Below are 17,780 nucleotides of genomic sequence, written 5' to 3'. Positions count from 1 at the left end.
GAATCCTACTTGGTCATGGTGTATTATTTTTTTTTGATATGATGCTGATACTATTGGTTAGAATTTTGTTGACAATTTTTGTATCTACATTTATGAGTGATATTGGTCTGTAACTTGCTTGTTTTGTGTGGTGTCTTTGCCTAGTTTTGGTATCAGGGTTATCCTGGCTTCATGAAATGAATTTGGAAGTATCCCTTCCTTTTCTGTGTTCTGAAATAGTTTGAGTAGTACTGGTGCAAGCTCTTCTTTGAATGTTTCGTAGAATTCTCCAGTGAAGTCATCTGGGCCAGGGCTCTTTTTTTTGGAGGGGGGAGTTCTTTCAATCTCTTCTGTTGTTATGGATCTGTTCAGATTTTCAATCTCAGTTTGTGTTAGTTGAGGCAGGTGGTGTGTTTCTAGAAATTTATCCATTTCCTCTAGGTTTTCAAATTTGTTGGACTATAGTTTTTCATAGTACTCTATTATGATATTTTTTATTTCAGTTGGGTCGATTGTAATGTCCCCCATTTCAAATCTTATTTGGGTTATTTGCATCCTCTCCTGTTTTTCTTTTGTCAGTTTGGCCAACGGTTTGTCAATTTTGTTGATCCTTTCAAAGAACTGACTTTTGGTTTTGCTGATTCTTTCTATTGTTTTTCTATTCTCTATTTCATTATTTCTGCTCTGATCTTTATTATTTCCTTTCTTCTGGTGGCTGCAGGTTTCTTTTGCTGTTCTCTTTCTAATTGTTCAAGTTGTGTAGCTAATGTTTTGATTTTGTCCCTTCTTTTTTGATGTGTGCATCTATTGCTGTAAATCGACCTCTGAGGACTGCCTTTGCTGCATCCCAAAGGTTTTGGTAAGATGTGTTTTCATTCACATTTGATTCTAGGAAATTTTTTATTCCACTTCTGATTTCTTCTGTTACCCAGTGGTTTTTAAGCAGGGTGTTATACAGTTTCCATGTAATTTTTTTTCCTTACTCTTCCTGTTGTTAATTTCTACTTTGATGGCATTATGGTCAGAATTGTTGGGCATTGCTCTGTGGCCTAAAATGTGGTCTATTCTGGAGAACGTTCCATGTGCATTGGAAAAGAATGGGTACTTTGTAGCTGTTTGATGGAGTGTTCTATATATGTCCATGAGGTCAAATTGGCTGGTTATGCTCATTAGCTCTTCAGTATCTTTGTTGAGTTTCTTTCTAGATGTTCTCTCCTTTACGAAAGTGATGTATTGAAGTCTCCTACTATTATTGTGGAACTGTCAATTTCTGTTTTCAGGGAAACTTTTTAGACCAAAAGTCAGTAGGGTTAAGTTTAGAGTCTGTGGGGCTTTTATTCCATAAGGACCATATGGCAAAATCTTGTGAATATATAAGCAATCCAATCCAAGTTTTGATTCAGTCTGCAGAGAAGAGTTTGATATGTTTGTATTCCTTCTTTTAAAGGTGTTAGAGCATGTTCCTGTGTAAGCCCCCAAGTGAATGGTTTGAGAATTATTCCCAGGTGTGGTATGTGTTGTCACCACTATCCAAATAAACCTATTAGTTTTTGTGTTTCTTCTTTGGTATTGGGGGGGTGGGTAATATCTGTAATAACTTGTTTGTTACAGGATTTGGAATTTTTCTTCCTTCAGATGACCAATTAATTACTAAAAACTTCACTGTTGTGTCTGGTCCTTGCACCTTGTTGTTGCTAATGTTAGTTGCCATCGAGTTACTTTGACTCAAAGGGACCCCATGTGACAGAGTAGAACTGTCTATACGGTTTGGTTCAAATCTCCAACCTTTCAGTTAACAGCCAATTCTTAATCATTGTGCCACCAGGGCTCCTTCCTTGTACCTTACTAGGCTTAATTGCCCATTGTCTTTCTATAAGAAATGAGTTCTAATTTCATTTTCTCTTGGCCAACCTTATTTTGTCCTGTTATTATGATGTCACCTATGTAAGGCATGATTGTGTCACTACGTGGGCATGTGCTGGAAAATGTGTGTAAATCTTGATTCACTAAGTTATGCTCTATGATGGGGCCTGTATATAACCTTTAGGCAATATCATAAACAAATTGTTTACCTTCCCATGTAAAGGCAGTCATGGGTTGGCTTTCTAACTGGTAGAATGACAAAGAACATATCACTGAAGTCTGGAATTGTATGCCAAGTTCCTTTTTTCTGTTGTGATATTATTAATCAAATAATACATCAGGAAGTGTGTCCTCTATTTTAGGGGAAACTCTATTTAGGTTTCTATAATCAACAGTAAATCTATATGACCTATCTGGTTTTTTAATGGGCCAAATTGGATTATTATACAGGGAGATGGTTGGAACAATTACTCCTTTATCTAAAAGGTTTTTAATTTTATCGGAGATATCTTTAAATCTTCCTTTAAGATCATATTGCAGGGTATCAACAATTCTTTTAACAGCTGGTAATACTACAGGAGTCCATTTAGCTATAGCTAAATTAGTAATACAAATAGACTCCTTTTCTGTATTAGATAAGTATGGAAGTATAATGTCCATACCTAAAATATTTTCTAGCATAGGTCACATTAAACAGTTAATTTTCATGGGAGGATTATCATCAATTGAAACAAACCTATGCACCCAGGTTCCTTCACCTAGTTTACCACTTCACCCTTTTATATGACCTTTATTGTTATCAATCGCATCTTCAAAAGGCTTCCATGAACCATGATAATTTGGGATCCTGTATCTACAAGCATAAGTATATTCTCATTTTTACATTTATCTCTGGAAATGGCCATAGTCACATATGGGTGATTGTCCCCAGCTTTGGCCAGTAAACGGAGATTGCCAAGTCCCTATAGTGTGATTAAGTCTCCTTGCTCGAGCCTCCTTCTGCTCTGGTGGTATTTGGTCTGTATTCTACATGTCTACTAATACATTCCCTATTTTGGCTGTCTTGTTTCCTTCTAAGATTTCTACATGGGATTTGTTCATTATTGCTCCTCTTGAATTCCGTTTGGGTTTTTGTAAATACTTTCCTTTCTGAACTCATCTGAATTTAGGTTAATACCAAAAAAACCAAACCTATTGCCGTCGAGTCAATTCCTACTCATAGGGACCCCATAGGGCAGAGTAGAACTGCCCCACAGGGTTTCCAAGGAGCACCTGGTGGATTCTAACTGCAGACCTTTTGGTTAGCGGCTGTAGCTCTTAACCACTATGCCACCAGGGTTTACGAATTTGGGTTAAATCTACTAAATTCACTTCTTCTATATTCGTAACCCTCAATTCTTCCCAGCTACCTTCTCTATTGTTCGTTCTTCTTTCTGGTGTGCCAGTCTGGGTTGCTTCCAATTTGGATTTAAAAGGTGGAGGTTGGTTGGGTCTAAAATTGGAATTAAACTTATTGTTGAATATAAATTTAAAATTGGCTTGAAAGGCATAATATTTGTCTTGACTTAACTTCTCAGCTGCCCTAAATAAATCTATTAGGTTGCCTATAGTGTTTGTTCCTGCCTGTGTGATAAATAGAGCATTTCTGTCTTGTGGGGGTGCTGACCTAAGAATTATGTTTTTAATTTGGTCTGTAGCTTCAGCTTCTACTGGTTTGTTGGCCCTTCCATCCTAGATCATTGTAAGCCTAACTTCATTAGGATAGCTGTGGCTTCATCTGCAGTTGTCCACTCTCCTGTCTTTATGGCCACTAAATTTGGGAGTGGCCATCTGCTTTTCCAGGCTTTTGCCACCCAGTCAAACAATGACCTTGACTTCTCTGTATCTGTTTGGTTTTCCCCTAGAGCTCTTAATTCTTTTTTTTTGTTTGTTTGTTTTAATAATTTTTATTGTGCTTTAAGTGAAAGTTTACAAATCAAGTCAGTCTCTCACACAAAAACCCATATACACCTTGCTACCCACCCAGCTTTCTACACACTCCCAATTACTCTCCCCCAATGAGACAGCCTGCTTTCTCTCTCCACTCTCTCTTTTCGTGTCCATTTCACCAGCTTCTAACCCCCTCTACCCTCTCATCTCCCCTCCAGGCAGGAGATGCGAACATAGTCTCAAAATGTCCACCTGATCTGAGAAGCTCAGTCCTCACCAGCATCCCTCACCAACCCATTGTCTAGTCCAATCCATGTCTGAAGAGTTTAGAGCCCTTAATTCTTGATTCAGTCTTAGCATCATTGGTGATTGCACTCAGTTGTATTATGTCATCACCAGTGAGGTTTGAGCTTCTTCCAACTTTTGACCAGAGTTTTAAAAGCCACTGTGTTTTGGTGGAGGTGTCTGTTTGTTGGAATTCTTGTCTCATCTTAGTCGTCTTCTATCTTGAAAATGCTCTTTGATAGGGTTCTCATCATTTTTATTTTTAGTAATTTTATCAATTGTCATGGGGCATGAAAACCAATTATGAGATTTTTTTTATGGGTTATCTGGATAATCATCAATTCCAGATAAACCAAAAAAAAAACGAAACCAGTTGCCATCGAGTTGATTCTGACTCCTAGCCACCCTATAGGACAGAGTAGAACTGCCCCATAGAGTTTCCAAGGAGTGCCTGGTGGATTTGAACTGCTGACCTTTTTGGTCAGCAGCTGAGCTCTTTAATCACTGCACCACCAAGGCTCATTTCCAGGTAGTGGATCATTATTTAATGGAGCAAATGAATCAGAATTTGAGATAGGTCCTTTTTACACTATCCTCCTGGCCAGGATATTCCCTTTTTTTCTTTATATTATTGAGGGCTCTTAACAATAGAGTGGGTACCTCTTTCTTTTTAGCCCTTTTAGTTTTAGGCTATATCTCCTGTAGTCAATTGATCGGCCGACATCAGGGCTATCATTTATTTTAAGTTTGTCCCTTACCAAATCCCCTGTAAACCTCCTAGAATTGTCATTCGGTGGTACATGATTCTTTCTCTTGACCCTAGAGGAATATTTGCCTGAGCTTATTCATTTTGTTAGTAATTTAAATAATAAACTTTAGCTTTTCTGATTCTCCATGCCCTTCAGTATTGCTTTTAATTTTCCGTCTCGTGCCCACTTAGGTTCAGTTTGTAAATATGACTGACCAATAGCTCTTTTCCACACTGAACAGACCCAGTTTTGTTCAAATGTAGTTAGTCTAGGTGTTACCATGTGTGCAAGTCTGTATTTCATTAATTTTAATGATTTTAAAATCAATAATTAACAATCAACAACCAATAGCTAATAATGATAGATAATAACTACTGACTTCACCAATTGTTGGGTAGCATTTTATCTTAGGAAATTAATAGAGAGATACACAGGTTTATCATGCATTAACTCATTTAGCTTATTGCAAGGTTGTCATGGCAAGGCATGCAAGTAAGACTTCACAACATGCATTTAGAACTGGAGAATCAGAATTATCAATTACAATGTTAGTTCAATGGTTAGAGTCCAACTCTTTAGATAGACTTCAGGCTTTTACCTTAAACAAGAACTCTTGGGAGGAAGGTTTAACTATGGCTCTATCTGGGCAGAGGTCCCTTGTAGCTAGGGTCCAAGGTCAGCAGCAGTGGGCAGAGTCTCAAGAGGCTCTGAGGATTTGCCTCGGCCTTAGTTTTTTTTTCTCTCAGGGAGTGAGCAGAAATCCAGGGTTTTTATGTCAAATTCTCACCTTGGCCTCACACAACAAGGGTCAGTGTGATGTCAAAGACTAGTATGTTATGTCATTTCTTCAGGGTTAAAGATTACCAGAATGTCACATTTTTTCTTCAGGGTTAGAGATTAGGGAGGTTGTTTAGATTTATGTCTCAAGGACAGTTTACAAAGGTTAACTATATCTTCTTTATCACAGCATGTCAGGTCAAAGTCAACTTAAAGGTTGTTTACATTCTTTACATACTTCACGCGCTTCTATGTATCTATGTCCAAATTCAGAAATTTTCTAAATAACTTTCTCATGGCTTATAGTTAATGTTAGAGAGCCTCATGAAGGTAGACATATTTCTATTTCTAAATTCATATTATGAGTGATTATACACATGTATTTTGGAAGCATAATAGTGATTTATATCTTATGGGATTTGAGAACATTATGGAAACATACAGAACAGCTTCTTAGGGTTGCTGCAAGGATCTAATAAGATAATGTACATACAGTACTTAGCACGGTGTCTGATGCATTAAAAAAAAAATTGCATGCAGTCAATGTCAACTGTTATGTAGTCAATGTTAACTGTTAATATGTAGTCAATGTTAATTGTTAATATGCAGCCAATGTTACTGTTAATATGCAGTCAATGTTAACCGTTAATAGGCAGACAATGTTAATTTTTACTATTTTGCAGGCACCAGGACTTTGAAGTTCAGTTACTTCTCCGATATTACCATCCATATGTTATATTAGGTTCAGCTAATAATGCCTCTAAAGCACTTCCCCTGCCCCAGTTGCTAGTTAACTGGGCAGTTTCTATATCATAAAAAAAAAAAAAAAAAACACCCGTTGCTGTGGAGTCGTTTCTGACTCATAGCGATCCCATAGTAGAGTAGAACTGCCCCATAGGGTTTCCAAAGAGCAGCTGGTGGATTCAAACTGCCGACCTTTTGGTTAGCAGCCATAGCTGTTAACCACTGAGCCGTCAGGGCCCCTTTATCATACCCAGCCTCAAATTGCTAAACAAGGAAGAGCTATCAACAACAAAGTCCACCAAGGCCCCCAACTCCTCCATGATGAACCTGAATAACTGGGCAGAGTTAAGAATGTTATAAAGTCTTACCAATACACCAAGAGGAAGTTAAGAAGCAAACAGCAAAAACTAAGTAGAACAGCACAGAGCCCGAATGCTGGAAACCAACACCAATGGGTAGATCAATCAGAGATTAGCTGACAGTCAAAGGATACACAGAAAAATAGCTGTCTTTCATATATGTTGGGGCGATAACATTCACAAATATCTTTATCTGTCCTTGTGCCCCACAACAACGTTGCAAATACTACGATTCTCATTTTACTCATGTCTAAACTAAGGTTCAGAGAAGTCAAATGAACTGCCCAAGGTTACTCTGTTAGTGGCAAGCTAGGGATTGAAACCCAAGGCTTTTGACTCTTATGCTACATCCCATACAAATAAATACCACTTTTTTTTTTTGCCACAGAAACATTACAAATGTTTAATCTACCCACTTTAACAAAATATCTAGAATAGACAAATACGTAGAGGCAGAAGTTAATTGGTGGTTACCAGAGGGTGGTGGGAGGGGAGAATGGGAATTAACGTCGAGGGGTTACTGAGTCTCTGTTTGGGGAGATGTAAAACTTTTGGAAACAGATAGTGGTGACGGTAGCAAAACATTAAACCAAAACCCAAACCCGTTGCTGTCAAGTGGATTCCGACTCATAGCGACCCTATAGGACAGTTCTACTCTGTTCAGTAGGGTTTCCAAGGAGCGGCTGGTGGATTCAAACTGTTGAACTTCTGGTTAGCAGCCGAACACCTAACCACTGCACCACCAGGGCTCCTAGCATAATGTGGTGAATGGTGAATGTAATTAATGTCACCACAGTATACACTTAAAAATAGTTAAAATGGCAAACTTTATGTTATATATATTTTACCACAATAAATGAAAAAAATAATAAAGTGAAAAAATGCTTCATCCATTTTAAAAACAAAGAATAAAAAATATAAAATATACTCAATATACGAAATATCAATAGACTTCAGTTCCATATTGAGTGACATTTACTTCTTTTTGCACTTGTCATGGTTGCAATTTTACATTTGTTTATGTGATTAAGGCCTGTCTGTACCGCTACATCAAAACGGATCGTGTCCATTTTTATCTAAAACATTGTAGGTGAACAATACGTATTTGATGACTAAATGAATGATCCACTGATGATGATTATAGCCAGAAAGGAGGTCATAGGCAGACAGGCGAATTCAGCGTTTGATTTAGGCAGGAGCAGAAATGCTAGTGGTATTTTATACAGAAACATTTCAGATAGGAAAGGAAGTTGGTTTTTTAGTTCTGAAGAAGATGAATTTGTTCTGAACTTGGCGATTTGAGGTCAAGGGCAGGGTTGATCTAAGCAAAGCAGATACAGTTGCTAAGCAGCTGTTTTCAGGGTAGTGGAAGTCAGGAAATTGTATCAATTATCAAAAAAAGAAAAAAAAAAAAAGAACCTAGGGCAATTTCTTTACAGGTCGTCCTCAACAGATCTTCATCAGAATCTCCTGGGGAGTTGAAGAAGGTCGATTCCAGTACTCAGACCTTCGGAATCTCCAGCGGGTGGCGTCAAAAATCTGAATTTTTAATAAGCCCCCCCGGGTAATTCTCACTTGCAAAGTTTAAGAACTGACAGACTGTAAGAGCAAAAGACTGGCAGAGGGGTTGAGACTCAGTTTAGAAAAAAAGTCTGCATTATAAAGAAGGGAAACCTCCACAAGAGACAGAGATAGCAGCAGTCAGAGTTAGAGCACTGTTGTTAGGAGCAAGTAGATGACCGACCAACAGTGTCAAAAGTAAGGGAGATGTCAAGAATGAAGGTGGAGAAAAGTCATTGAATATGCTAAAAAGATCCTGTGTGGCCTTTGAGCATGTTTTTAGTAATGTCAAGAAGACAGAATCCAGATTTTTCTGGGCCCCAACCTGTCCTTCAAGACCCAACTCAAAACATTGCCCCCCTACTCCACCCCCCCACCAAGTGATGTTTTTCTTGACTCTGTTGGGTACAATCCTCAAGCCTGGTATGTATCTATTTTAGTAGTTAATTGATTGTACTAAAATTGTTTGTTTTTCTTCCTCATTCGACTGAGGATTCCTTGAAGGCAGGAGTTGTGTCTTAACTCCTTTTTAAATCCCCAGTGTCTGGCATAATACCTGGCATACAGAAAATCTGTGTACGTATCTGCTGAGTGAGGAATTGGAAAGCAATTGGAGGTAGACAGCACAGTCTGGCAGCGAGGGCAGATAAATCCTATACATTTGAAGGCCAACGTTGAATTTCATGGCAACTGACGCTGCTGGAGGGGGGAATAAGTAGAGAGTCAGTTCCTCCAGAGCTTGGAAGGGGTGTGATTCAAAGCACAGGTTTAGCTTTTAGAGAGCAGAAAGGACAACTCTCTCTCTGAGTGTTGAAGGATGACTGCACAAGATAAAGTAGTTTAGCTCAGATAGTCCTTTTCTCAGTAAGTCAGGAAGTAAAGGCCTTTGCTGAGAATGAGGTACACAAAGGGGGATCTGGAGCCTGAAGAAAAAGATTGGAAAAGCGTTGGTGGGGAGTCCTGGTGATCATTAAGAGATTAGTAGATCACAGGCTACATCCTCAGGTATTGTTAAGAGCTTGTTATCTCAATCTTGATTCCTTTTTGCAGCCCTAGAAATAACAGGCTGCATTTTTTTTTTATCAGTCATGCTAATTGGACTGACTACCAGCCCTGGAAGGAACCCTGGTGGTGCAGTGGTTAAGCGCTCAACTGCTAACTGAAAGCTTGGCAGTTCAAACCCACCAGCTGCTCTGCTGGAGAAAGATGTGGCGGTCTGCTTCTAAAAGATTACAGCCTTGGAAAACCTATGGGGCAGTTCTACTCTGTCCTAAAGAATTGCTATGAGTCGGAATCAACTCGACAGCAGCAGGTTTGATGTGTTTGGACCAGACCTGGGGCCTGAAACTATCTGGAGTCACCAATCTCTCCCTTTCTTGAACTCTCTCTGTACTTCTTTCCACCGCTATCATAGCTATTTGCCTTTTCCTCACTAGATTGTAAACAGTTGAGGGCAAGTGCTATGTGTTATTGACTGTTGTACCTTAGCATAGTACTTTGTAGATTACAGGCAGGGAATGTCTGCACCAGGCAGACCAGGAAAAACCTAATATAGCATTTGTCACATCATAGTGTATTTGTTTGCTTGTCTGTCTCCTCTTTAGACATTGAGTTATATTGATCTATGTCTCCTATTGTTTAGAACTTAGTAGGTTTGCAAATGTTTATTGAATCAAGTTTTGTTGAAATGAATACATGGGTGAAAGAATGAATAAAAGCTATCAAAATGTGGGTGTTGGGGAAGGTCCTTAAAAGATGACACACAGCACAGGCACTGCATTTTGTCACTTACACACCATCAGTCCCATCAGACATCAGCGAGTATGTAAAGTTTAGGTGTCAGGTTGTAAAGCCGGTGGAAAAATAATGCTGGGGCACCCATGTCTGGGATCTGTTTTCAAACACACTGTAAATGTTTCTGGATCTTCTTATGCAAATCTCTCGCCGTTCCATTTGGCAGCACAGGGCCTTGGTAAAAAGGCCTAAGGGCCCTGTGCGGCTAAATGACTGATTTGTCTACTTTTATCAGATACCTATTTGAATGAAATGCAGTTTTACGCTAACATGGTCACTGTGTTCCTGGAGGGAATTACAATTCAAGGTTGACATTGCAGGGAAAAATAAAAAAGAATGATGAAACAGTATAAAAACAGCATTGGATCAAAACGGTGGAAACCCACCCCCACTCCTGGAAAAAACAGCTATTTGAAGAGTATCTGTAAGTTTTCCTTGGTTTGTTAGGGCTTTTTTATTTTTTATGTGTTTAAACATAAAAACACTGGCTTGCAGCCTGTGAGCCCAGTAGAAAATAACACAGGCTGACCCTTACGTTAAAAAAAAAAAAACCCAAACCCACTGCCCGTTGACTCCATTCCAACTCATAGCGACCCCATAGGGTTTCCAAGGCTGTAAATCTTAGGAAACCAACCCCCACATCTTTCTCCCCGAAAGCCGATATTTCGTTAGCAGTCGAGTGCTTTAACCACTGTGCCACCAGGGCTCCATGACCCGTACATATGGCATACTATGTGCCAGGCATTATTCTGTAGGATTTACAGATACATATAACTCATTTGTTTCTCACAACAACCCTATGAGATCGATACTAGTATAATCTCCGTTTTGGATGAAACTGAGGCACAAAGACGTAAAGCAGTGTGCTCAAGGTCATAGAGCTAGGGAGTGGGGGAGCTGGAATTCAAACCCAAGCAGTCTGGCTCGATACACCAAAGGGGTAAGCGCTCGTTTAAGTATCAGGTTTACCTGTGTGGGTTATAAAGGCAAATCACTTGTCTTTTCTGGATAATCCCAGCATTTATATAGAGGGCCTGTTACATCCCAGGGACACCCGTACATGCTTTGCTTGTACTATCTTATTTCTTCCTCGCAATTAGCCCCTGAGGTACTATTTTTATCCCCATTTTAAATACGAAAATAAGGTACAAAGGTTAAAATGATTCCCCCAAGAATTTAAATCTAGGCAGTCGGACTCCACTGCGAGCCTTTCAGTCTTTCCTGGCAGTAAAATGAAAACGGAGAGGTCTTCTGAGCTCCAGGGGATGCCACGCGAGTACAATGAAATAATGGATGTGGAAAGGCCTCGGTGAACAAGTGCAAGGGATCAGGCCTAGCCACCCGAACCACTGCTGAAAACCGGTCACCCAGGGCCCCAGTCCAACCGTTCCAGTCCCTGCCCCTCCTCCGCCCAACCCACAGCGATATCTTTGAATCGCTTTCTCTCCCTTCGCAGATCCTGCCCCCAAACACTTGGCTGAGCGGCAGACCAGAGAATAGAAGGTACGCGCGCGAGCCGGAGGCGGGGCCTGCCGCCCCATCCGTGCAGGGGGCGGTATCCGCTCATGCGCCCTGGCGCCGCAGCCTCAACTGCCCCGTCTCTACTGCCAATCAGGTCCCGCGGCGCCCTCGGAACGTACCAACGCTTTGTGGGACGTGTGCGTGCAAGGGGGGCGACGTAAGGGCGCTCCGCGAGCCCGTCTCCTCGAATGAAAGGAAACAACCTCCGGCGACAGAGCCCCGCTCTCAGGCGCTGCCGGAGAACCGGGACCGACTTCTTTCTCTTTCCCCTCATTGGCGCTTCTCTCGTGCCGTCCGCCTCTGGGCCCCGCTGGTGAGTCCCCACAGAACCCTGAGACCCCCACCCCCCCCATTCTCTGCCCGGCGGGAGAAGACAAGGAGGATGGCGGTGGCCAGGCCGCCGCCCCTGCCCGTTGTTAAGGGGGACTCTTGGTGGTCTCGCTTTATTGTCAGGGACCCCAGAAGCGCCGCTCCGTGGCTCTTTGAAGGCACTGGGGAAGAGATGGTGAGAAAGTGCTTTGGAGGCGCTGAGGGAGAGAGTCAGCTGTGAGCCTGGACTTCGGGGGAGGGGGCGCAACATTTTTTGAGAAGGAAAAAAAAAACGGAGAATTTTTTTAGTCTTTGCGTTTGCTTAAGACGTATTTGGGAAGGAGGGAGAGTCCTAGTGGGGAAAAACTGTTTGTATGGCAAAAGGGGTTAGCCTGACGGAATGAGGAAAAACTCCGAGGTGGGGGGAGTTAGGGGTGCAACTGAGGTATCAGGCGAAGCTGAGGACGAAGCCTATTTGAGGGCGAGCCCCTGAGGGAAGAAGAGAAAAAAGAGAAAGTGCTAGGATATTTCCCCGAATTCGGGAGGAATTGGAAGAGGACGGTTAGATGACCCTGACTTTGGGACTGAAAGGAACCTACGAAAGTGTTTTGGAGGGAGGTAGTTTTGCGGGTTTATCTAGCACTTGATTAAAAGGAGATCTTGGTGTTTGGTGCGTATTGAGGAATAAATAACGGAGAGAGTTCGGTACGTTCTGTGTACCATCCTTTATTATGTGGGCGAACAGCAAGGTAGTCTTCGTAGTCTTTTGAGATTTCTGTTCGTTTCGATATTCTGCGTGTAAGTTGATTACGCATCTACTTCGGGAAATCTTTTATTTTCGTGGGCTTACTATGTTAATATTGTCTTATCCCTACCATTCAAATTCTTTCTCTGCCCTGGGGCTTGAAACAACTGGAAAATTCCTTCAGTTTCCTTTTGAATAACCGCAAAAAGCGGTGCGAAGCATGTAATAATATCGTGCAACCAAATTCAGGTGCCCTTCCGGTACATCTCATTCGTTTCTTTCTCCTCACTGTAACTTTCCTGATGGAAATACGACTTCTTTTGGAGATCACCTTTATTTATTTTGATCCGTATGTGTCAATTTGCTGGTGTGTGAAATTTTTTTTAATTTCCGGGACTGCAGGGGCCGGGGTTGTTTGTTTTCTTTTTCCGTAAAAATGATCTTTCAGTTACCAGGGGTTCAGTGAGCTCTTGAGTTGGTCTTTGACTGCTCTTCTTAATGTTTCAGGTTATTTCTACCTCGGTGCTTCGCAGCATCTTGGAAAATCAGGAACGTATTAATTGCTTCAGCCTAACTAATCTGCCCCCCCCCCCCCCCCCCCGCCCCGAGACATTTAAACTGTATTTTTCACGCTGTTATCTTTGCCTTTTAATTGCTGCTTGTTGATATTATGGATGTTGTGTTTCTTTTAAGGAGAAGACTTCATTGTTAGGTGAAAGCATCAAACTTTGATCTCTGCATGCCCTGAAAAACCTTTTAGACCGAAATTAAGATGACATATAGCTGTGGATTATTTTGAACCCCTTAATATTGGTCCTTGGCACGCCCTTAATGCTGTTTAAGAGACCACAAATTTGACAGTATTAGATAAAAATCTGTATTTTATGATAAAGACGTGTTTGCAAGGAGTCATTGTTTCCATGATGTTCTCCGCTTCATTTTACAAGGAGGCTGTAAAAAAAAAATTTTAGCAAGATATGCACAGATGCATTATTTTAATTTTAGTGGAAAAATCCATTTAGTCATTGCACATTGGGGAAAGTTTTTAATTGGTTTGGTGCACTTTTTTGTGTGGCTGTATTCAATTTATACATTAAATTTAAAGTGATTATAGAAAATATGCACCAAAATATTGTTGAATGCAAAATAAAGTATACTTCTTTTCTCTTCTAGATTTTGGGGGTTTTGGCAGGTTCTCAAAATTAGGATGAGGAAATTTACCTGTTTATAAGTTGAAAGAGGCAGAATTCAATGTGGATAGGATTTTTGAGATAATATTTTCAGAATTATTTTTAAGAATAAAAAATTATGTTCTTCTCTATGAATTTTCTTTATCTTAACACCACTTTCATAGCCAGTGCTGGGATGATGTAGAAATCACACATTAAGGACGCATGCACAGATGAGATTTCTAACGGGCCATCCTTTCAACTGGCCAGGATGACTAGGAGAAATGCTGAATGTGTTACAGTGAGTTTGGAGTGACTGCTATTTATTGCATAGTCATAAAGAAAACTCATTTACATTTCAGATAGCAAGTTTTCATGCTATTTCTGAATTTTCATATTTTGCATAGTTGATTGTAAAGATTTTGGTGACTCTACTCTTGATAAAGCTGCTGAACACATACTTGCCCGAGCAAATGCAAACACACTTCCCCTTTTGTTTCTTTTGTTTCTCTGTTATGTCCTTTTTTTCTTTCATCCTAAAAGTATTTGCTGCCTGTTTTCAATCAGTTTCAGGGTTTATAGCCAGTGCTGTGAATACCGTAAAGTATCCTATGCCTTTTGGGAGACTGAGGTATTTAAAATTGTAGATAGCATTTAGAGTTTATAAAACTCATCAAAGCAGAGACTGTCAGGGCCTTTGATGTTTTAAGTGAAAACGAAAAACTTACGTGTAATTGATGATAAGATTATTTGTGACTTCACTTTAAATATTAAATATGTCAATTTTTATATTGAATGCTGAATGGTTTGTAAATATTACCTTGCTGGCACCCAGCCACTGCTGTTCTTGTTGGTGAACAAGTGCTTTTCAGAAAGCTGCAATGTCGTGTTAGTAAGTCAATTTTTTCAACATAGTATTATGAAAATGCTTAAATATGTAGAAAAATGCAAGAATTTAATTAATTAATTTTAAGACAGATATTTGAGCTTTTGTTTGTTGTGATGTGTGTTGTGGGTCCTAAACTGCTTAGTCCTGCTGATTTGGGATAAGTACACAAATCAAATAACCGATTTTAAGTGTGTTTAGTACTCTTCTGAAAAATTTATATCGAGATTGGTGATCTAAATCTGAAATCTTCCATGTTACAGCTTTTCTTCCCTTTGTTTGACGATATACTACCTGTAATTATGATTTTACTAAATTTAAGGCTCATTCAGAAAAGATTTCCTTTATTTACACAATATTCCTAATTTAAGCATGGAAGTTACTGCATTTAGAAGACCACTGTCAGTTTGCAATTTTAATTAATTACAGCAGACTTTTGGAGTAAATCTCAGAGTCAGCTATTATAGTTCTTTATAAATACTTGGGTCTGTTTTTGAATAGATTATTGTTACAAGCTTAATTTTTTCTTTACTTGGAAAAGAAATGGAATAGCAAAGATTATTAAAGATAAATATATATTTTTAAACAAAATTAAATTTAAAATTACAAAGTCATGATTAAAGAAAAGTAAATATATTTCACTTTTGTTGGTTTATCAGTATGTGAACTTGAAGAAATTGTGCAGTTACAGAATTCTGTCCACTCTGGGTATTGTATAGTGTTTTAAGTCGTTCTTGCTCTCTTGTTAGATACATATTTCTTTGTCTCCTTGAAGGGGCACCTAACTATACGTGAAAAATATTTTGCATTATATCAGCAGATGACAATTTAATATCATACATTGTACCTTTTTCATTTAGCCACACAAAAATAGTTCTAATTATTTCACATTTCCCTAATTTGGGAGCAATTAATTTTCTCAGTTACTTTAAACTTCATTTAGTCATCTTCGTATGTTTTTCCCTCTGAAGGCATCTTAGGTTTTAATATTAATTTGTCTGTAACAAATAGCCATTTTAAAATGTATATATTAAAACGTAGGTCAAATAAATATTAAACAACTTACGTGAACATGTATAAACTGGTTTTAAAATGAAATTAACTATTTTGTTGCCCTTCTTATTCTCTGTAGCGTTTTTTGATACTTAAAGTGGCATTCTAAAGGCCATTTTTAAATCATGTCAAGCTCAGTTGAACAGAAAAAGGGGCCTACAAGACAGCGCAAATGTGGCTTTTGTAAGTCAAATAGAGACAAGGAATGTGGACAGTTACTAATATCTGAAAACCAGAAGGTGGCAGCACACCATAAATGTATGGTAAGTATACTGGCAGCAACCAAAAGACCCGATTTACTAAAATCGTAAAAGCGAATGAGTATTCCTGAATACTAAAAAAAACTCATTTAAATTTTTAAGAAATAATTTATCACTAATTCTATGCTGTTTTAACTAGAAAATGTCCTTTTAAATTTACCCATCTTATTCATTGTTTTGTTGCAATTTCTTTATGTGTGAACCTCAATTTTTTTTTTTAAATGTAATTTATAGCTCTTTTCATCTGCTTTGGTATCATCACACTCTGATAATGAGAGTCTTGGTGGATTTTCTATTGAAGATGTCCAAAAGGAAATAAAAAGAGGCACAAAACTGGTAAGTTGGTGTTTCTGCCTCTTGAGGATAAAAATTATTAAGCTCATTAAGGAGGAAATTGCTTATTTTGGAGTGTATTGCTTTATTAACTGAGTATAATTTTAAATTGCACTCTTTTTTTTCTGAACCAGCAAAATTGAAAGCTGAATGTAACTTATTTAGTGTTCACCTAAAAAGGAGTGAATCAATGGTCATAGTATTCAGTTTTTTTTTTCCAGAAAGAATTACTTTTTGGAGACTGTGTTTACTTGCTGTTTGCTTAATTTGAGGGTATTGTGTGTTAAAGTCTTCATTTGAGTATATTACATAATTAAGTTCTAATTTGTTTTCATCTTCCATCGTAAAGTAATTAATGTCATTACAAATGAAAATGATAGTACCATTTCAGGAGGAAAATGTTAGCATTTGCTGAACAAAGTATTTTATGTGGACCAGCTATGTAACAGCACTTATGACTTTGGGTATTTTTCAGTGAATTTCACAGGAGTTTTTCTGAAGCTATACTAATGTTCCTGTTGTTTTCTTCACTACCAGAAACCAGATTGGCAAGATATTATATTGCTCTATTGGAAAAATAGTGTCATCTCAGTTGGCACTCACAACACATTATGGTTTATTTTGGAACACTTAATTAACTGAAAGATTTATTTTCATTTTTCTCATTTGAGTTCTTTATTGTAATGACATCCGTAAATGTACCTTCAGTAACTTCACTCTTAAGTGTTCTGTTATTTTAAAGGTGGATTTGGTAGAACATATATTCATGTTCTTAGGCGCTGAGTAATCTCGTATTTCACCAAAACTCTAAGATGGTGGGTATTACATAAATACATAAATGATTACATAATTAAGTTCTGGATGAAATGGTGATAGGAAGACAGGGACTGTCATTTTGATAATCAGGAATAATATATTTCAAAAAGCAGTCCTCTAGTACTAGAAAAAAGCAGTATGAAGAAACACAAATTCAAAGAGAACATTTGAGATTTGCTGTAGGTTAAGAAACAGTGCCATACCTTAACTAGCATCTGTATTGTTATAAATGGGAATTCAGAGGTCAGACTTTTTTGTTGTAGTGAGAACTGTGAAAATGCTTATCTTCCCTGCCCCCAAAACTGTAGCTAGCAATAGAAAGTGCCTTTTTTTTTTTCCAAAAAAGTCATTTTTATTTGGTAGTTTTCATTTTCTTCGTATTACTATGGCTTGCTGGTTTTTATCAGAACCAGAACAGCACGTTTTTATTTGCTAGTCCTTAAAAACAAGTTCAAATAGAAAGAAAGAATACTATTTGCTTGAAACTGGTTGTGTTGTAAACCTTGTTACCCTAGTATTTATCCTTTGGCATTGTGGATATTCCTGGAAAATGCTTCTACATCGTGACTTGTTAGCATTTTTGGTCACTTGGCGTGCTGCTCTGGTCAGAACAGGAGCAGTTTTGATCCCTAATTTTAAGACATTATTA

At 38.7% G+C, this 17,780-nt stretch overlaps 1 protein-coding gene across 1 annotated transcript in view; it reads left to right on the top strand.

Moving 5' to 3' along the window:
• The first annotated feature begins 11,699 nt into the window (after positions 1 to 11,699).
• PHF6 (PHD finger protein 6) overlaps positions 11,700 to 17,780 on the top strand; it is a 46,122-nt gene continuing 40,041 nt past the window's right edge. Inside the window, exons 1-3 of the mRNA XM_049871891.1 lie at positions 11,700 to 11,873; positions 15,802 to 15,985; positions 16,217 to 16,318. Of these exons, the coding sequence (XP_049727848.1) occupies positions 15,848 to 15,985; positions 16,217 to 16,318 (240 nt within the window). The 5' untranslated portion in view covers positions 11,700 to 11,873; positions 15,802 to 15,847. The remainder of the gene's footprint in view (positions 11,874 to 15,801; positions 15,986 to 16,216; positions 16,319 to 17,780) is intronic.

Source organism: Elephas maximus, chromosome X, assembly GCF_024166365.1.
Source record: "Elephas maximus indicus isolate mEleMax1 chromosome X, mEleMax1 primary haplotype, whole genome shotgun sequence".
NCBI lineage: Eukaryota > Metazoa > Chordata > Mammalia > Proboscidea > Elephantidae > Elephas > Elephas maximus.
The sequence above is the reverse complement of the archived record's forward strand: the minus strand, read 5'-3'. Positions and strand labels throughout refer to the sequence as shown.